Source organism: Haliotis rubra, unplaced genomic scaffold (genome assembly GCF_003918875.1).
Source record: "Haliotis rubra isolate DU_JTF1 unplaced genomic scaffold, ASM391887v1 Scf153, whole genome shotgun sequence".
In the NCBI taxonomy this organism is placed as follows: Eukaryota; Metazoa; Mollusca; class Gastropoda; order Lepetellida; family Haliotidae; genus Haliotis; species Haliotis rubra.
In genome coordinates, this window is record NW_025765481.1 from 597,793 (window position 1) to 620,870 (window position 23,078).

Genomic DNA, 23,078 nt, shown 5'->3' on the forward strand with positions numbered 1-23,078 from the left:
CAGGTCGACCACGTGTGATGTCACAGGCGGAGGACCGCCGAATTGTGTCACGTCACTTGCGTAACTGTTTCTTTTTGAGGGCTACAGGAAATGAGCTGCTTTAGGGGCCAATTGTCGGCACAACCATCCGAAACCCGCTGCGATCTGCTAACCTTCTTGTTCGGCGACCATATCGCGGAACCATTTTGACGCCATTACATTGACGTCAGCGTTTGCTGTGGGCCCGACGACACCTTCGATGGGCTCAGAGAGACTGGAACCTAGTTGTCTTCAGTGATGAATCAAGATTTACCCTTTGATTCGCTGATGGTAGGATGAGAGTGTGGAGGCGACGCCGTGAACGTTATTCTGGTTATTTGTGGGAACCTTAATGCTGAGGTTACCGCGACCAGGTGCTTGCCCACGAACGTATTCCATTCATGGCAGCACATGGTCCAGGTCTGCACTTTCAACATGACAATACCAGACCCCATACAGCCATCTTGACCTGGAATTACCTGCAGAACGCAGGAATCAACGTTTTTGACTGGCCGTCAAGGTCACCTGATCTCAATCCAATCGAGCACATCTGGGATGCTCTTGGCAGACTCTCAGGAACCAACCCCAGAATTTGCAGGATCTTGGTGCTGCCTTGCAGGAACAATGGCGCCGACTCCTCAATAATGTGTTCACACGCATCAGACAGTCCATGAGGAGGCGTTGATTGGCAGTTGTGAACCCACGGGGTGGCTGTACACGCTACTGAACGTTTAAAACATCAGATATATTTTCTTGTGACTTGCACCATATTCCACTGGTTATATGACAAAGAACATTATTTCGATGCATGCCGACTGTCGACATGAGAATCTGGTCCGTTCTCTACACTGCTCTTCGGCATTTCATTTGCTAACGATGGTTCAGCCACACCATACGCCTCATACAATCTCGTACCATCTGTACCTGGTGGGAATGATTTGTAAAGGGAAGGGACACGATAATCGATTTATCAAAAAAAATCAAATATTTCCTGTAAATCCATGCCAATTACCACCTGTGTGACTGACAATGCCCCAGCACTTTCATTGTAGTAGTTGTAGTTGTAGGTTGTTCAACTATAGTTGTAATTGTTGCAGTAGTTGTAGGTGACACTGTAGCGACTACAATTTCACTGCTACAAACGTTATCATAAAACGTTATATCAAGCCAATTATTTCCTGCAAATCAGCAAGTATATATTTCTGATGTATATTTTCTCATTGTGTCTACATTATTATTCAACAGAAACCACAACTATCACTACAACCACAACCACAATTACTACACCTACTGCAACTACTACTCCTACTACAACAACAACTACTACTCCTACTACTACAACAACTATTACTCCTACTACAACAACTACTACTACTACAACAACAACAACTACTCCTACTACAACAACAACTACCACAACTACTACTACAACAACCTACAACAACTACTACTCTTACTACAACAACAACTACTACTCCTACTACAACAACTACAACTCCTACTACAACAACAACTACTACTACTACTACAACAACTACTACTACAACACCTACTACTTCCTACTACAACAACTACTACTACTACTACTACAACAACTACTACTCCTACTACAACAACTACTACTACAACACTACAACTACTACTACAACAACTACTACTACTACTACTACTACAACAACTACTACTACTACTACTACTACAACTACTACTACTCCTACTACAACAACTACTACTACTACTACAACAACTACTACTACTACTACTACAACAACTACTACTACTACAACAACTACTACTCCTACTACAACAACTACTACTACTACTACAACTACTACTCCTACTACAACAACTACTACTACTACTACAACTACTACTACTACTACAACAACTACTACTACTACAACAACTACTACACCTACTACTACTACTACTACTACTACAACAACTACTACTCCTACTACAACAACTACTACTCCTACTACAACAACTACTACTCCTACTACAACAACTACTACTACAACACCTACTACTCCTACTACAACAACAACTACTACTCCTACTACTACAACAACTATTACTCCTACTACAACAACAACTACTACAACTACTACTACAACAACTACTACTCCTACAACAACAACAACTACTACTCCTACTACTACAACACCTACTACTCTTCCTACAACAACTACTACTACTACTACTACAACAACTACTACTCCTACTACAACAACTACTACTACAACACCTACTACTCCTACTACAACAACAACTACTACAACTACTACTACAACAACTACTACTCCTACTACAACAACAACTACTACTCCTACTACAACAACTACTACTACTACTACAACAACTCCTACTACAACACCTACTACTCCTACTACAACAACAACTACTACTACTACTACAACAACTACTACTCCTACTACAACAACTACTACTACTACTACAACAACTACTACTACTACTACAACACCTACTACAACAACTACTACTCCTACTACAACAACAACTACTACTCCTACTACAACAACTACTACTACTACAATAACTACTAGTCCTACTACAACAACTACTACTACTACTACAACTACTAGTCCTACTACAACAACTACTACTACTACTACAACACCTACTACAACAACTACTACTCCTACTACAACAACAGCTACTACTCCTACTACAACAACAACAACTACAACTACTACTACAACAACTACTACAACAACTACTACTCCTACTACAACAACAACTACTACTCCTACTACAACAACTACTACTCCTACTACTACAACACCTACTACTCCTACTACAACAACAACTACTACAGCTACTACTACAACACCTACTACAACAACTACTACTCCTACTACAACAACAACTACTACTCCTACTACAACAACTACTACTCCTACTACTACAATAACAACTACTACTACTACAACAACAACTACTACAACTACTACTACAACACCTACTACAACAACTACTACTCTTACTACAACAACAACTACTACTCCTACTACAACAACTACTACTCCTACTACAACAACTACTACTACTACAACACCTACTACTACTACAACAACTACTCCTACTACTACAACTACTACTACTACTACTACAACAACTACTACTACTACAACTACTACTCCTACTACAACAACTACTACAGCTACTACTACAACACCTACTACAACAACTACTACTCCTACTACAACAACAACTACTACTCCTACTACAACAACTACTACTCCTACTACTACAACAACTACTACTCCTACTACAACAACTACTACTACTACTACTACTACTACAACTACCTACTACAACAACTACTACTACTACAACAACAACTACTACTCCTACTACAACAACTACTACTCCTACTACAACAACTACTACTCCTACTACAACAACACCAACTACTCCTACTACAACAACAACTACCACAACTACTACTACAACTACTACTCCTACTACAACAACTACTCCTACTACAACAACTACTACTCCTACTACAACAACTACTCCTCCTACTACAACTACTACTACTCCTACTACAACAACTACTACTACTACAACTACTACTACTCCTACTACAACAACTACTCCTACTACAACTACTACTACTACAACTACTCCTACTCCTACTACAACAACTACAATTACTACTACTACTCCTACTCCTACTACAACAACAACAACTACTACAACTACTACTACTCCTAATACTACTCCTCCTACTAATCCTACTCCTACTACAACTACTACTACTCCTAATTCTACTCCTCCTACTAATCCTACTCCTACTACAACTACTACTACCACTCCTACCACTACTCCTACTACAAGTACTACTACCACTCCTACTACTACACCTACTACTACTCCTCCTACACCTACTACTACTGCTACTACAATTACTACAATGCATACGACAGCAACGACCTCTGCAACAACAACCCCTGCAACAACGACCGCTGCAACAACAACCCCTGCAACAAGAACCCCTGCGTCAATGTCGACGATAACACCCAGCCACAGTTCTGGTGAGTTAAACAAACTGTGTGTACATGCTGTATAGAAGGTAATTAAGGCATTAAAAGCCAGGTTGGTACCATACATGGTTACAAATACACACATTTGTACATATTGCGATGTCTGAATGTTGGAGTGGATGACTGCGTGAGTGTTTGAGTGAATGCAAGTGCTTCTAGACGTGTTGTTCCACAGGCCATACAGAGTTTTTTGTCAATGTTTTAGACCTGTTGGAACGTGTTCTTCCACGTACAGCACCCGTGAAGATCCGGGTTAGAATTGATCTTCAGTAACCCATGCTTTTCGGAAGAGGCGACTAACGGGATCGGGTGGTCAGGCTCGTTGACTTGGTTGACACATGTCATCGGTTACCATTTGCGCAGATCGCTGCTCGTGGTGAATTGATTGACTCGATTATTTGCAGACCGTCGCCATATAGCTGGAATATTGCTGAGTGCGGCGTAAACCTAAACTCACTCACTCACTCTTCCACGTACAGGAACACTTACCAATGTTTCTGGACATGTTGTTCCACAGTACCCACAACAGCACTTACCAATGTTTCTGTACGTGTTGTTCCACAGTACTTACATTACCACTTACCAATGTTTCTGTACGTGTTGTTCCACAGTACTTACATTAACACTTACCAATGTTTCTGTACGTGTTGTTCCACAGTACTTACATTACCACTTACCAATGTTTCTGTACGTGTTGTTCCACAGTACTTACATTAACACTTACCAATGTTTCTGTACGTGTTGTTCCACAGTACTTACATTACCACTTACCAATGTTTCTGTACGTGTTGTTCCACAGTACTTACATTAACACTTACCAATGTTTCTGTACGTGTTGTTCCACAGTACTTACATTAACACTTACCAATGTTTCTGTACGTGTTGTTCCACAGTACTTACATTAACACTTACCAATGTTTCTGTACGTGTTGTTCCACAGTACTTACATTAACACTTTCCAATGTTTCTGTACGTGTTGTTCCACAGTACTTACATTAACACTTACCAATGTTTCTGTACGTGTTGTTCCACAGTACTTACATTAACACTTAACACCAATGTTTCTGTACGTGTTGTTCCACAGTACTTACATTACCACTTACCAATGTTTCTGTACGTGTTGTTCCACAGTACTTACATTAACACTTACCAATTAACACTTACCAATGTTTCTGTACGTGTTGTTCCACAGTACTTACATTAACACTTACCAATGTTTCTGTACGTGTTGTTCCACAGTACTTACATTACCACTTACCAATGTTTCTGTACGTGTTGTTCCACAGTACTTACATTACCACTTACAAATGTTTCTGTACGTGTTGTTCCACAATACTTACATTACCACTTACCAATGTTTCTGTACGTGTTGTTCCACAGTACTTACATTAACACTTACCAATGTTTATGTACGTGTTGTTCCACAGTACTTTCATTAACACTTACCAATGTTTCTGGACATGTTGTTCCACAGTAGCTACATTACCACTTACCAATGTTTCTGTACGTGTTGTTCCACAGTACTTACATTAACACTTACCAATGTTTCTGTACGTGTTGTTCCACAGTACTTACATTAACACTTACCAATGTTTCTGTACGTGTTGTTCCACAGTACTTACATTAACACTTACCAATGTTTCTGTACGTGTTGTTCCACAGTACTTACATTAACACTTACCAATGTTTCTGTACGTGTTGTTCCACAGTACTTACATTAACACTTACCAATGTTTCTGTACGTGTTGTTCCACAGTACTTACATTACCACTTACCAATGTTTCTGTACGTGTTGTTCCACAATACTTACATTAACACTTACCAATGTTTCTGTACGTGTTGTTCCACAGTACTTACATTAACACTTACCAATGTTTATGTACGTGTTGTTCCACAGTACTTTCATTAACACTTACCAATGTTTCTGGACATGTTGTTCCACAGTAGCTACATTACCACTTACCAATGTTTCTGTACGTGTTGTTCCACAGTACTTACATTAACACTTACCAATGTTTCTGTACGTGTTGTTCCACAGTACTTACATTAACACTTACCAATGTTTCTGTACGTGTTGTTCCACAGTACTTACATTAACACTTACCAATGTTTCTGTACGTGTTGTTCCACAGTACTTACATTAACACTTACCAATGTTTCTGTACGTGTTGTTCCACAGTACCGACATTGGCAGTTTCCAGTGTATGTAGTCAGTGTAGTACATGAGTACTTGTTAATGTTTGAATCAAGATGGTGCTGGTGTGATTCAGCACCCTGTTTTTCGCTGTTTTTGACAATGTTGCATTTCACTCAAACTCAACGAATATTGAATCGGTTGCTTCACTTCATGTTCCAACATGTCGTTTAAAGTGCCCATTCAGAACACACAAAGTTGCATTGACCTTATAGTATAGATGACCACACCACGTTTAAGTTTGTATAAGGCTATCACATTTTGAGGTGTTCCTATATTTTTTGCTTGTAGTATATAATTAGTATGCAAAAAACACCATAGGTTCTATTTTCTAAACACGCTCCTGGGAGTGCTTCTATTTATACGTCTTATTGATGTTGACTGTCTCCTTCAGGTCAACAGTACAACGAAGTGGGTGCGATAGCATCTCCCGCCGCAGGAGTCGCCGTCCTCCTCCTCACCATTCCCATGCTGGTCTGCATGATCATGTCCAGGTGAGCTACAACTGGTCTTGTGGCTCAAGTCCATATATAATGTGGCGTCAAACGCACACAAGCCGATAGAGCATTTCTGCGGCTAATGCATGAAAATAAGATTTATGTAAACTGACGAACAAACAAATTACATCCCTAGTTCCTGGGGATTCTTTTTCAACAAATAATGTTAATATTTTGAAAAATATTTTGATTGTGACTTACAAGTGACAAACATTGAATATCTAAATGATCTGCCCGCATCTCACGTTCCTCGCTCAACCGAGACGACTCAGTCGATGTTGACTGGTGAACAACATGCCCCATGGTCGATAAGGCCCGGATGCATTCAACCGTCTCATAACCGTGTTCCTGATGCTGTAGAGCACCAACGCTGTCGGTGATGATGACGTCACCGTGAGCATCTAGTTGCGCAGATGATGGTCATAATGGAAGGTCTTCCAGTTGTTGGACGGTCAGATGGTTGACGCGTGTCACGTGCTCTGGCAACATGGTTGGTCGGAGACCACATCAACGACATTGCAATGGCTCGTTGTTTAGATTATTCTGTCGTTTTGAAGAGTGTCGCAGCAGCTGTACCACAACCATCTCAGTCGGCCCAAGTACTTTTGACGCATAAGATGCACTTGTGATTCAACTGAATCATGATTTACATGATAACCACTCATATTATTATGAATTATATCTGTGGGATTTACACGTACACAACATTTTTGACTTGTAAGTCACAATCAAAACACTTTTTAATAATCCCCAAACACCAGGTGTTTATGTCAGTTTAGTTAATCCGTTGAAAAAATGCAAGAGAATGGTTAAAGGTTTGTTTTGGCAACATGCAGACGGACACTTTACATCCTTGTATTGATACTGGAAATTGAACTTCGGACTTCTATTAGTGAGCTTGACTGGCAGGTAACCAGTCTTCCCTAACCGTAATCATACGTTACGGACGTCCCATATCGATTAAGTAGAGAAACCTAATATCGTGAGTTCGAATCTCGGTTCTGTTTCGAGTTTGGCTGCACCATACCGGGGGTCGTGGGTTTGTGATAATTGCAAAACGTGTAACATTCGGCGTTCGCCCCACTTCAAGCAGAAATATTGCTCAAAGCAGTGTTAGATCAAACTCAACCACTCGCTCAGTTCCGACACAATCCGATCACTTGTAGTTTACTGTTGATGTGTTGTATTTTCCAGAAAAAAAATCAAAGCAAGAGGGCACAGCCGGCATTGAACCATCTACAGGGGCCCGATTTCACAGAGGTCTTCACGGTATTGATAAAACTAATGCCAAGCAATATGAGTGAGTGAGTCAGTGAGTGAGTTAGTGAGTGTGTCAGTGAGAGATTGGGCCAATCAGTGAGTGAGTGTGCCAATGAGTTAGTGTGTGAGCCAGTGAGTGAGTGAGCCAGTGAGTGACTGAATCAGTAAGTTAGTGAGTGAGTGAGCCAGTGAGTTAGTGAGTCGGTGAGTGAGTGAGTGAGCCAGTGAGTGAGTCAGTGAGTCGGCCAGTGGGAAGGCTTTAAGTCAGCTTTAACTGACAGTTCTGATCGAGCACGGTTTAGCTCCAACAGAACAATTATTTCCATTGGCATGTCAAAGTGAATCAAAAGTATATTTCATAAGACCCATTCACATCTTAGCATTCGCCACCGACAAACAAAGACTGAAGTTATATCATTGCTGGTCACGTCTCGCTTATCAGATTAGACGAAAGACAATCGAAAATTGTTAATACAAGCGACAAACCCCTTTCCACATCCATAACAAATGGAATTCAGCTGAGTGATGGGACAATGGGATTCAGCTGAGTCAGGTGACAGTGGGGTTCATCTGAGTGAGTTGACAATGGGATTCAGTTGAGTGAGTTGACAATGGGATTCAGTTGAGTGAGTTGACAATGTGATTCAGCTGAGTGAGTTGACAATGTGATTCAGCTGAGTGAGTTGACAATGGAATTCAGCTGAGTGATGTGACAATGGGATTCAGCTGAGTGATGGGACAATGGAATTCAGCTGAGTGATGTGACAATGGGATTCAGCTGAGTGACGGGACAATGGAATTCAGCTGAGTGATATGACAATGGGATTCAGCTGAGTGAGTTGACAATGGAATTCAGCTGAGTGATGTGACAATGGGATACATCTGAGTGTTGAGACAATGGAATTCAGCTGAGTGAGTTGACAATGGGATTCAGCTGAGTGAGTTGACAATGGAATTCAGCTGAGTGATGTGACAATGGGATACAGCTGAGTGATGGGACAAAGGACTTCAACTGAGTGAGTTGACAATGGGATTCAGCTGAGTGATTGGACAGTGGAATTCAGCTGAGTGATGGGACAGTGGGATTCAGCTGAGTGACGGGAGAATGGAATTCAGTTGAGTGATGGGACAATGGGACACACGCGAGTGAGTTGACAATGGGATTCAGCTGAGTGAGTTGACAATGGAATTCAACTGAGTGATGGGACAGTGGGATTCAGTTGAGTGATGTGACAATCGGATTCAACCAGGTGATGTGACAATCGGATTCAACTGGGTGATGTGACAATCGGATTCAACTGGGTGATGTGACAGTGGTATTCAGTTGAGTTAGCAATTGATCTGTTTTATTGATTTGTGTGAATTGACATTTGCATGACAAGTCAGATATATATATCCGTGTTAATATCGGTGACTCTTTTTAAAGTGGTAATACAGGTGATTAATATTAGCCTCATCTGTACAGCTACAACAGTTAGTTCAGCTTCAGGCCACATCTTGTCTGAACTGGTTTACTCCCAAAAGAAAAGTAGTAAAAGGCAGATGAATCCTATCTGTTCCCAAACTCGATCATTTCATGAGGCAGTTATATTTACTGACTCGGAATTCAGACCTCAACCAAGCGTATTAGAAAGATCCTTCACCTCAAGCTGGCAAGAGGAAGACTGGAACAGCTGGCTGGCACATGTACTCCGTTTGTTCTTATGTGAAATCAAATCGACCAATTCGTCGACGTAATAAACGCGAAGACGTCATAATCACGAGACTTCGTCTTGTACACTGTGGTTTAACTCTGCGTCACTGATAAAGAGGTCTCTCCCTTATGTACACATTGTCACGGAAATACTCTCGAGACAGTGAAATGATATCAGATTAAATTTACGAAGTGCAGTACTTCAGAAGGAAAGCTCATTTTCTCTAAGTACACGTTTGGGCCCCAACATATTTTATGGTTCAATTCTGCGGGCAATATTAGACTTCGTGTGTGCATCGGGAAAATGATTGATATATTATAAAATTTTGATAAACACATACATCTGTATGAACTTTTAAACCAATTTAAAGACCACTCCTTATCTGATCTGTTTATTGAAAGAGTTGTTACTTTTCAGAAATGAAATAGTAATTACCTGCGGTTTTAAAATATAAACTATATCATGAAGCATATTAGTTACTCATCACATTTGGATTACTCTGTTTAAAGTCATTTGATGTGTTGGGCGTAAATAGACCCATAAAGGTCCAAGTCGCCCTGAAAGCCAAATACATTACCATATCATTTAATGACAAGTGACCGTGTTCCCCCCGAGCCTGCATACCTGTCTTTGTGTACCATCATGTCCGTGTGTACCATCATATCCTTGTGTACCATAATGTCTTTGTGTACCATGGTGTCCGTGTGTACCATGATGTCTGTGTGCATCATGATGTCCGAGTGTGTACCATCATATCAGTGTGTACAATCATGTCCGTGTGTACTATAATGTCCGTGTGTACTATGATGTCCGTGTTTACCATGATGTTAGTGTGTTCCATGGTGTTCGTGTGTACCATGGTGTCCGTGTGTACTATGATGTCTGTGTGTACTATGATGTCCGTGTGTACCATGGTGTCCGTGTGTACTATGGTGTCCGTGTTTACCATGATGTTAGTGTGTTCCATGGTGTTCGTGTGTACCATGGTGTTAGTGTGTTCCATGATGTCCGTGTGTATTATGATGTCTGTGTGCACCATGATGTCTGTGTGTACCATGATGCCTGTGTGTACTATGATGTCCGTGTGTACTATGATGTCCGTGTTTACCATGATGTTAGTGTGTTCCATGGTGTTCGTGTGTACCATGATGTTCGTGTGTACCATGATGTCCGTGTGTACCATGATGTCTGTGTGTACCATGATGCCTGTGTGTACCATGAAATCCGTGTGTTCCATGATGTCTGTGTGTACCATCGTATCCGTGTGTATCATTACGTCCATATCTACCAGTATGTCCTACATGAACATGTTGTTTCAATATTGTAGGTTTAGTATCCGTGTGTACCATGATGTCTGTGTGTACCATGATGTCCGTGTGTACCATGATGTCCGTGTATACCATGATGTCCGTGTGTACCATCGTATCCGTGTGTACCATGAAGTCCGTGTGTACCATGATGTCCGTGTATACCATCGTATCCGTGTGTACCATCATGTCCGTGTGTACCAAGATGTCCTGCATGATCATGTTGTTTCAATATTGTAGGTTTAGTGTCCGTGTGTACCATCATGTCTGTGTGTACCATGACGTCCGTGTGTACCATCATGCCTGTGTGTACCATGATGTCCTTGTGTACCATCGTATCCGTGTGTATCATTACGTCCATATCTACCAGTATGTCCTACATGATCATGTTGTTTCAATACTGTAGGTTTAATGTCCGTGTGTACGATGATGTCCGTTTGTACCGATGATGTCCGTTTGTACGATGATGTCCGTTTGTACGATGATTTGTACGATGATGTCCGTGTGTACCATGATGTCCGTGTACCATCATATCTGACACGTGAAGGACGAATCTACTCGACCTGGACTCGTGATGGACGTTTGTATATACATGTATGTGAACAACGTGAAGGCAGAATCAGAGTTGTTCATACCGAGTCGGATCTGGACAAATACAGTCGCTAAAATGTGTTGTGACTTGAGATATAATATGTGTCCTTATTAATAGTTTGGATTTATTTACACGATTCAGTGAGTATATATGCCTGATATTGTTATACGTATCTTATTACATACACTACGCTTTCATAGTATACAAGATACCGTTCATTATCTTTTTACATGTAAGTTATACACTGCTATTAGAAATAATACCTACTTCTATGTAAATGGCCACAATCTCCAAACTGTGTTATACGGAATACCTCCGGCAAATAACAACGTCAATAAGAACATAATAGAGTCCCTGCATCAATACATCTATAAGTCTAAACGATTTGACAAATTATACTCACAATTATATGCAATCAATTAATGAAGTGTAGCTGCAAGTTCAATGTTTATAAGCACCTACAACGCACATATATGATATCTGCTTGTTTGCCAAACCAGATTCTCTAGGAATAAAAATGTATACCATGATGTCCGTGTGTACCATCGTATCCGTGTGTACCATGAAGTCCGTGTGTACCATGATGTCCGTGTATACCATCGTATCCGTGTGTACCATCATGTCCGTGTGTACCAAGATGTCCTGCATGATCATGTTGTTTCAATATTGTAGGTTTAGTGTCCGTGTGTACCATCATGTCTGTGTGTACCATGACGTCCGTGTGTACCATCATGCCTGTGTGTACCATGATGTCCTTGTGTACCATCGTATCCGTGTGTATCATTACGTCCATATCTACCAGTATGTCCTACATGATCATGTTGTTTCAATACTGTAGGTTTAATGTCCGTGTGTACGATGATGTCCGTTTGTACGATGATGTCCGTTTGTACGATGATGTCCGTTTGTACGATGATTTGTACGATGATGTCCGTGTGTACCATGATGTCCGTGTACCATCATATCTGACACGTGAAGGACGAATCTACTCGACCTGGACTCGTGATGGACGTTTGTATATACATGTATGTGAACAACGTGAAGGCAGAATCAGAGTTGTTCATACCGAGTCGGATCTGGACAAATACAGTCGCTAAAATGTGTTGTGACTTGAGATATAATATGTGTCCTTATTAATAGTTTGGATTTATTTACACGATTCAGTGAGTATATATGCCTGATATTGTTATACGTATCTTATTACATACACTACGCTTTCATAGTATACAAGATACCGTTCATTATCTTTTTACATGTAAGTTATACACTGCTATTAGAAATAATACCTACTTCTATGTAAATGGCCACAATCTCCAAACTGTGTTATACGGAATACCTCCGGCAAATAACAACGTCAATAAGAACATAATAGAGTCCCTGCATCAATACATCTATAAGTCTAAACGATTTGACAAATTATACTCACAATTATATGCAATCAATTAATGAAGTGTAGCTGCAAGTTCAATGTTTATAAGCACCTACAACGCACATATATGATATCTGCTTGTTTGCCAAACCAGATTCTCTAGGAATAAAAATATGTTTAAACCATACAAGATACTTGCTAATTCATGTTTTTGGTTGTATCTAATCACTGTATATACACTCACCATTCTCCAAACTTTGTACATAAATGTTTTATCAATCTGTTGTACTGTAAACTTGTCCATGTTAAAAAGTATTCCAAAGCACAAGTTTAGAACACACATGGTATCCAAATTGTTCGATAAACGAATTTATACAACTATTTTGAGTAACATCAGCCAATCCTGATCACGTATCCGCATTGTCTTGCTTTTCCTATGTAAACTCAATCAGCCATATGGGTAATGACATAACACAGTACCGTGCGGCGATCGGGGTATACCAAGGTGTGCGTTGTCACTACAAACAGAAACACTTTCAAATCAGACCTGACCTAGTTTTTACGATTTGTCACAACTTGAGATATATATTTTCACAAGAAATTCACCTAGCTTTCAAATTGTTACTTATTGAATGGAAAACATGTTATGTCATTTTTGTTCTGTGCTTACTTCAATCAAGTTTCAGCAAGGTAAACGCTGCGTTGATTATCCTATTGTTACTCCAGCTTGCCGGAGATATCGAGTCAAATCCCGGGCCTTCCAATGTAAGCCCAGATCATTCACTCTCTATATGTCACTTAAATGTAAGACGTTTTCGTCACAAGCAAAGGTATTTGTCTGAAATGTTGTCAGATTATGATATTGTATGTTTGACTGAAACTCACCTTGATGAATCTATTTCTGATGAAAATCTAAAATGGAATGATTTTCATGACCCCATTAGAAAAGATAGAAATGCTTTTGGTGGTGGTGTTATGATTTATGTTAGAAACAATGTTAATTTTAAAAGACTTGTTGAACTAGAAAATATAAACGACGAATAAAAGCCATTAATTATCTGCGCAATCTACAGACCAGAATATAATAAAAAACAGTTTTGGAGTAGACTTGACAACGCTATTGACTGACTGATTGACTGAGTTTGGTTTTACGCCGCTTTTAGCAATATTCCAGCAATATCACGGCGGGGGACACCAGAAATGGGATTCACTCATTGTACCCATGTGGGGATTCGAACCCGGGTTTTCGGCGTGACGAGACAACGCTATTGAAACCGCTCTAGACATATCTAGTACAGTTATTGTTACTGGTGACATAAATGTAAATATATTTTAATTTTTTTTTTTTTTCATGTTTTTATTCCCAGAATTATGTTGACAGACTTTACCTCAGTAGTACAGTACAGGTAGCGTCTTAGTATGCAAGTACAGTGTTTCTTTGATCTCATTGTCAAATAACATGCTGTTCACATATGTGTAAAAAACGGTCAAAAACTAAGCATGTATATGAAGTGTTACATGTTTACAGATTTTACCTCGGTAGTACACAGTACAGTACAAATAGTTTCATTGTACACAAGTACAGTGTTTCCTTTGTCACTCACTGTAACATCATGCTGTTCACAAATATGCAAAATGGTCTAACTAAGCATGTACGTGAAGTATTACATGTTTACAGACTTTATCTCAGTAGTACAGTACAGTACAATACCGGTAACCTCATAGTACATAAATATGTAAAATGGTCAAACTAAGCATGTATATGAGTGTTACATGTTTACAGATTTTACCTCAGTAGTACAGTACAGTACAGTACAGGTAGCCTCCTAGTACACAAGTACAGTGTTTCCTTGATCATATTGTCCCATATCATGCTATTCTCAAAGATGTAAAATGGTCAAACTAAGCATATATATGAGTGTTACATGTTTACAGATTTTACCTCGGTAGTACAGTACAGTACAGTACAGGTAGCTTCATAGTACACAAGTACAGTGTTTCCTTGATCGCATATTGTCAAATATCATGCTATTCCCAAAGATGTAAAATGGTCAAACTAAGCATATATATGAGTGTTACATGTTTACAGATTCTACCTCGGTAGTACAGTACAGTACAGTACAGTACAGGTAGCTTCATAGTACACAAGTACAGTGTTTCCTTGATCGCATTGTCAAATATCATGCTATTCCCAAATATATAAAATGGTCAAACTAAGCATGTATATGAACATAAATGTAAATACGTTGTCTTCCAGTACACATGCTGTCCATAACATTCGGAATAGAAACAAATATGCGAAACATTATTAGTGAACCGACTAGAGTTGCAGAACATGTCAGTACTTTATTAGATCCAGTTATTGTCAGCGATGACGTTGAAGTCATAAACTGTGGAGTGATACACTACGGTAGAAACATCAGTGATCATAAAAGTACCTACAAAATCCACCCGGACAAAATCCACTTCTTCTTAACAAAAAAATTGACAAAATCCACCCTTCTTAAATTGCTATTGTTAAAAGTTTTAGTGTGTCCTGATCTTTGATCAAGTTGTTTTTCTCAAGCATTGCAAGCATTGTTTTGATAACATTTACGTTTTCCTAATTGGCTGTTGTTCCTAGATGTTGTTTCAAAAATTAAAGGTTTCTCCATTTGTCACATTTTGATCACTATTTAATCCTCTTTCATGTATCATTAAGTAGTCTCACACTTTGATCATTACGTAATCCCCTTAAAGAATTAAGATGTTTTTGCAAGCCTGATTGGAGCCTTTATACTCATGTTTTGATAGAACATACTTTTTAATGAGTTTGAGATCATCCTGTTTATTTTAAATGAGTTTGAGATCATCTACTTAAGATAAAGGCTTCTATAGTATATATATAGTTTGTGTTAAATGTCAAAGATCCTTCTGTTATTGTAACAGACTTTGAGTTGGCTGCCATCAATGCTGTATCTGTTCTGTTAGGTTCTCATGTAAATGTTCAAGGGTGTTTCTATCATCTCACCCAAAGTACGTGGCGTAAGATACAATCCTTAGGTCTAGTTTCCCATTATCGCAACAATGAAGACGCAAGAGAGTTCTGTGCTATGATCGATGGGCTTGCTTTCTTGCCTGTCACCGACGTCGAGGATGGAATGGCTTACCTAAAAGACACTGTCTCCGAGGACCTTGAGCCACTGGTTGACTACTTCGACAAGACGTACGTCACAGGCACCTACAGTCAGATTCGCCGTCCAGGACAGTCGTCACTGCGTTTCCGCCGCATCAAGCCGATGTATCCTCCACAAGTTTGGAACGTCCATGATATCACTCTTGAGGGTGGTTCTCGAACAAACAATGTGTGCGAAGGTTGGAACCGCGCGTTTAAGAAACTGATAGGACATTCCCACCCTACTGTGTGGAGACTCATCGACTGTCTGAGAAAAGACAACGGTCTTGCGTGTACAGCCATCTACAGGTCCGAAAGAGGTCAGCCCCCTAAGAAAAGAACCAGAACAACCACCAAACGTCTCCAAGAACGCCTTGAAGGTCTGTGCAAGACCTACGCAGCGAAGGAAAAGACACTGGAGGACTTTCTCCACGGCGTCAGCCGTTGTTTGCGTTATTGAAATGTGGCAAGATGTTTAGTCATAGATATGTCTGAATGTGTGAAAATATATGCTGTTGTCATTTTTATATATGTATTGATGCATGAATGATTCATAAATGCGAAATATATATGCGATTATATATGCGAAAATGTGCTTACATATTTATTTTGGTTGTTTTTGTTATCGATTATGAATGACTGTGACTAAACATGTCCTTAGTTGTTTTTTTCTTAGGGTGGAATTTATTAGGGGTGGATTTTGTCCTAGGTTGCAATTTTGGGGTGGATTTTGTCTGGGTGGATTTTGTCCTGGATTCTGCACCATCATACCTTCAGGAATTACTACCTACATATGTTGGCCAAAAATCATCTTATAACCTTCGCAACCCTTTAAACTTCTCCCTTCCATTTACGAGATTGAAACTTTCCTTATCATCTTTTTCTCCATCTACTATACGAATGTGGAACAAAGTTCCCATAGAAATAAGCAATATAGATTCTTTAGCAGGGTTTAAATTGAAAATTGAAAATAAAATAAATGCAGCCCCACCTTTCTTTTGGTCTGGTACAAAGAAACTGAACATTATTCACACAAAACTAAGGTACAATACAAGTCCGCTTAATTACGATTTATTCAGACTGAATTTAAGATCAGATGCTTCTTGTACTTGTGGTTGTTCTTGTGAAACTTTATGGCATTATCTTTTAGAATGTTCTTTGTACACAACGCAGCGTACAGATTTGTTTGCAAATGTAAATACTGTCGTTAAACATCGCATACCCATTAATCTAGATTTATTGTTATTGGTCATGTTACACAATAACTATATGAAAATGAATATAATTTGAACATGTACATAGATATATTAAGCTCACTGAAAGATTGTTGTAGGTTTATTCTTGTATATACTATACACATCCTCTTTAAATACCTTGTAAATTCCTTCCACAAATCCCTGTTGTCAATGTTTTATATATTGTAAATATGACATATGTAACTTCTGGGAAAGGGCGTTCCTAAGTTGGATAATTTATGCCCAATCCATTTCATATTCGAATAAAATCTGTTTAAAGTAAAGTACCATCGTATCCGTGTGTACCATGATGTCTGTGTGTACCATCGTATCAGTGTGTACCATGATGTCCGTGTGTACCATGATGTCCGTATGTACCATCATGTCTGTGTGTACAGTGATGTCCGTGTGTATCATCATGTCCGTGTTTACCATCGTATCCATGTGTACCATGATGTCCGTGTGTACCATCGTATCCGTGTTTACCATGATGTCCGTGTGTACCATGATGTCTGTGTGTACCATGATGTCTCTGTGTACGATGATGTCCGTGTGTACCATTATGTCCGTGTGTACCATGATGTCCGTGTGTACCATCGTATCCGTGTGTATCATTACGTCAATATCTACCAGTATGTCCTACATGACCTTGTTTTTTAAATATTGTAGGCTTAGTGTCCGTGTTTAACATGTTGTCCGTGTGTACCATGATGTCCGTGTACCATGATGTCCGTGTGTACCATGATGTCCGTATGTACCATCATGTCTGTGTGTACCATGATGTCCATGTGTACCATGATGTCTGTGTGTACCATGATGTCCGTATGTACCATCATGTCTATGTGTACCATGATGTCCGTGTTTACGATCGTATCCGTGTGTACCATGATGTCTGTGTGTACGATCGTGTCCGTGTGTACCATGATGTCTGTGTGTACCATGATATCTGTGTGTACCATGATGTCTGTGTGTACCATGATGTCTGTGTGTACCATGATGTCTGTGATTACCATCATGTCTTTGTGTACCATGATGACTGTGTGTACCATCATGTCTGTGTTTACCATCATGTCTTTGTGTACCATGATGTCCGATTACCATCATGTCTTTGTGTACCATGATGTCCGTGTGTACCATCGTATCCGTGTGTACCATCACATCTGTGTGTACCATGGTGTTCGTGTTTACCATGATGTCTGTGTGTACCATCATGTCTGTGTGTACCATTATGTCTTTGTGCACCATGATGTCCGTGTGTACCATCATGTCTGTGTTTACCATCATGTCCGTGTGTACCATCGTATCCGTGTGTACCATGACGTCCGTGTGTACCATGATGTCTGTGTGTACCATGATGTCTGTGTGTACCATGATGTCTGTGTGTACCATGATGTCCGTGTGTACCATTATGTCCGTGTGTACCATTATGTCCGTGTGTACCATCGTATCCGTGTGTACCATGAAGTCCGTGTGTACCATCGTATCGGTGTGTACCATCGTATCCGTGTGTACCATCGTATTCGTGTGTACCATCGTATCCGTGTGTATCATTACGTCCATATCTACCAGTTTGTCCTACATGACCATGTTGTTTCAATATTGTAGGTTTAGTGTGTCAACGTAAACAATGTAAAGCTGTAGCACTCAAACAAGTAAATGAGGCTACTAAATTATCGATTATCATGGGGTCGGGCCATCCGACCCTCAATATTCTGCCCTACACAATCATATGATACTGGAGGCCTGCACAAAGCGATTTCAGCACTTTGATTTTCTCAACCCTCATACTTGATCCTGGTCTTACACCTGTTGTAGCGTTAAGATCGTTTTCTGTAAAGAATCACGGGTTCACATTCACAAACCGGCCTTAGAGCTAAATGATCTAAAGATGATGTTTTCATATCGAATCAGCCCTCAGGACTGTTCGTCACGGAAGTGAGTTTAGTTTTACGCCGCACTCAGTAATATTCCCACTATATGGCGGCGGTCTGTTAATAATCGTGTCTGGACCAGACAAGCCAATGATCAACAGCATGAGCATCGATCTACGCAATTGGGATACGATGACATGTGTCAACCAAGACGGCGAGCCTGACCACCCGATCCCGTTAGTCGCCTTTTTACGACAAGCATGGGTTACTGAAGATCAGTTTTCTAACCCGGATCTTCACAGGTGAATCGTCATGGAGCCTTCTGACTGTTATTTAAGACACACGATTAAGTAGACTCAAATGAGGTTATCGAGATGTGCGCGACTTCCATGGAGTGAGAGTCGCGAGTTAGATTTGTAAGTAACATTGGCTTGACCTAACAATAAAGTAAACGCATCGTATTAACTAAGTAAACTGACGGACAAAAGAAACTACACTCTTGGTGCTTTGCCAACACATACTCAATGGGTTTTTTTTCACGTGAAAGACACAATCAAAACACTTTACAAGTATTTACGTCATGTTCTGGCAAAAAAATCTCCAGACACTAGTTGTGTACTATCTTTTATACGTCAGTATATTTCTGTATTCAATAGTAGAGACTTGTGAACGATAGTCCTGTTTTCAACTTGCAATGTTTACAATGGTTATGTCCCAATCAGATGATCGATTTACAGTTTGGATATGCTTCGTGACTGTATCAAAAATCAAGATAGTTTATTGTACATAAGGCCCCCGGCCCGTATACATAGTGTTATAATGACAGGCGAAGTATGGACAGTGCTTACAGTGGAAAGCATCATAACATTGTGAAATTAGTTGACAGGAGAAATCAGACTGTTCAATAATGACAGCGATTGCGTTAAAAACAGGGCTAACTTTACATGAACTGTTTCGTCTTCTGATAAAGTTCTTATAAGTGTTTCCCTTGTAGGGTGACCCAAATACTTCAGTGGAATATATATACTCCTTTCTTAAATCGACAAAAACATCACATATAAATAACAGATGATATTTATCTTCGATATCCACCATACAAACAGGGCAATATCTTAATTATTTGACCAGTGACTCTCTACGGCCAGTAGTGATAATTATATCTGCACATCTGCATTAATGCATTCGTTACGTGGCAGATAATGTGCAAGAAGACAAGGATTAGAAGATGTTTGGGCATTTTTCGTGTCCAGCCGTCGAAGAAATTGAATTATATCCCATGGACATGACTTCACAGAAACCAAGGATTGCGGATAGATCCCAGATAGCTCATCTTCGACCTCGGTGAGTTTAGGGATTTCATCCTCTTTAAACTCGTCATCTGGATGAAAGTTCAAAACGGCATAAAACCATATTTGTTGCACTTAGTAATATTATGACGGTAGTCTGTAAATAACAGAGTCACTACCAGGCACTTGACACCAAGATCCATTGATATCAGATAACATGCATTAACCATGGCAACGAACTTGACCACCCGATCCCGTTAGTTGCCTTCTACGACGCGCACCGGTTGCTGAAGACCAATTCTAACCCATGTCATCATAGATACATAAGACCTATGAACAGCAAGGCAAAGGAAAGCATATATACTCATATTTCATGGTGACTAAAATGGAGTGAATGGGGATGATTTTACGTCGCTTTCAGCAATATTCCAGCAATATCACGGCGGGGGACACCAGAAATGGGTTCACACGTTGTACCCAAGTGGGGAATCGAAGCCGGGTCTTCGGCGTTACGAGCGAACGCTATAACCACTAGGCTACCCCACCGCCCCGACTAAATTGAAACGAACAGGAAACGGTTATTAGATGGTAACCAGTACCATAGCTACATCTGGGCTCTAAGTTGCAGTGTCTCTTTTCAACACTACAATTTAGCGGCTGGTTTTTGTTCTGGCTGGACATTTTTCTATGACGTCATTAGTCGTCTCCAATTTAATTTGAAAGTTTGCACTTTCGATTGCCCGTCAGTGAGTAACTGTGTACATTAGACGTCAGCACCACATTTAATACGACGCATATGACTTTCAGCCAGCGATCCGCATTCTTGGTATATCATTACAACAGATACGACGCATGATACGTGCAGTCGTTGACAACACCCTACACGCCTTATCTAAACATCACATCTTACACACACTGTCACGACAATATTCAATTACAATATGGACCCAAACTGGAGCAGAGGACCACTTACAGCTATAAACAAATCCTCAGAAAAATATGACACAGCATCAAGAAAACACTTAGCCCATGTATTATACACATTCACAACCCGCTTTCAAATATCTCTTACCTACATTATGAAAACACCATGAGCTTATTAAGTTAATCCCAATAATGTTTGTTCACACTTCTTCCAGAATTCCATCTACTTAAGGATGTTCGTGACGAACAAAGCGAATAGGTTTGAGAGAGGCCTTTATTCCGGGTACCTGGCGTGAGATGCGTTCCTATAATTGCAATAGTTTTGGCTGAGATACACCCCCTTTTTCACAGACGGGATTTCAATACAGAAGCGTGGCGAGGTCGTGGCCCCTGTTTGGAGAGGAATTTCTTTTGAGTGGCGGATTAGTTCCAAATTCTACTTCAAACGTTCACGCAAAATATTAGTAAACATGTGGAGGGGACATTTGGTAGCAGCATTGCCTTTAAGGTTTGGTTGGTTTGTTGTTTAACGCCACAGAGCAATATTCCAACTACATGGCGGCGGTCTGGCGGCAGACAATCCAGTGATCAACAGTATGAGCATCGATCTACGCAGTTGGGATACGATGACATATGTCAACCAAGTCAGCGAGTCTGACCACCTAATCCCGTTAGTCGCCTCTTACAATTCTAATATGGTTCTTCACGCGTCTGCCTTTAAGAGATGATACGAGCATGGTTTTGAAGATATTTAAGCGTCAATGGAGGATAAATGTCAGTTCGCTAATTATTTAAATGAACCAACTTGAAACAGCTGAATTTTCTTGTTTTATGAATGATTATGATAATGATCGTGCTACTTTCCATGACACTGAGGGGGCAGGATGGTCCTGTGGGTGTAATACGTCCTGTAGACATGCATATGTCTGGGGTTTGAATCTCTGATTCGCTTCAATGCTCCTGTTTCAGTTGTCCCTAAAACGTCAACAACATGCATTGGCAGCCTGGTCTCATAATGAACTTGATATGGGTTTGAAAGTACATATCTCGGTGTTTGGGATTATTTTCGCTTCTTGTAAGTGTCAAAAAAAATCAAAATATTCTCGTTGGTTTGGAATTTGACCCCAAAGAACCAGGTGTGTACTTTCTAAAACGTACAAGTGACAAATACATTTCCATAACAATACAAGCGTTCGCTGTCACGCTGAAGATTCCCCATTGTAAAGCCCATTTCTGGTGTCCCCCGCCGTGATATTGTTGGAGTATTGCTAAAAGTTGCGTAAAACCATACTCACTCACTCACAAATAATCATAAGTGTGCTCTGCTGAAACAGAGTCCCATCTGTCATTCCTTCTGTACTACAAGCATGTGTTCGTGAAACACTGTCACTCAGCAATATTCCAGCTATATGGGGCAGTCTGTAAATAATTGAATGTGGACCAGACAATCCAGTGATCAGCATCATGAGCATCGATTTACACAACTGGCATACGATGATGTGCATCAACCAAATTAGTGGCATCTCACGAGCGTGATCGATGTGGGACATATTGTAAACAGAAAAGTAGAATGTAGAATGTGATGTCCATTATGTCAATTGTAATAA

At 40.0% G+C, this 23,078-nt stretch overlaps 1 protein-coding gene and 2 long non-coding RNA genes across 21 annotated transcripts in view; 2 read left to right on the top strand and 1 right to left on the bottom strand.

The window, feature by feature from the left end:
* LOC124270614 overlaps nucleotides 1-12,969 on the top strand; it is a 67,460-nt gene extending 54,491 nt beyond the window's left edge. For 12 of the 19 annotated variants that reach the window (XM_046705632.1, XM_046705633.1, XM_046705634.1 and 9 more), the window contains 3 exons: nucleotides 3,972-4,079; nucleotides 7,974-8,048; nucleotides 11,447-11,946. In XM_046705632.1, coding sequence (XP_046561588.1) covers nucleotides 3,972-4,079; nucleotides 7,974-8,048; nucleotides 11,447-11,706 — 443 coding nt within the window. In that variant the 3' untranslated portion in view covers nucleotides 11,707-11,946. Of the gene's footprint in view, nucleotides 1-3,971; nucleotides 4,080-6,676; nucleotides 6,777-7,973; nucleotides 8,137-8,378; nucleotides 8,568-11,446; nucleotides 11,947-12,470 lie in introns of those variants that run through there. The other 7 variants (XM_046705652.1, XM_046705649.1, XM_046705647.1 and 4 more) reach the window with 7 other exon arrangements.
* LOC124270618 lies at nucleotides 8,659-10,119 on the top strand. Its single transcript, XR_006896842.1, has 2 exons — nucleotides 8,659-8,904; nucleotides 9,061-10,119. It is a non-coding gene; the product is annotated as an uncharacterized LOC124270618 (long non-coding RNA).
* Nucleotides 12,970-19,764: 6,795 nt separating the features above from the next.
* On the bottom strand, nucleotides 19,765-21,756 carry LOC124270622. Its single transcript, XR_006896846.1, has 2 exons — nucleotides 21,620-21,756; nucleotides 19,765-20,639 (listed from the first exon to the last, which is right to left on the bottom strand). It is a non-coding gene; the product is annotated as an uncharacterized LOC124270622 (long non-coding RNA).
* Between the last annotated feature and the right edge of the window lie 1,322 nt (nucleotides 21,757-23,078).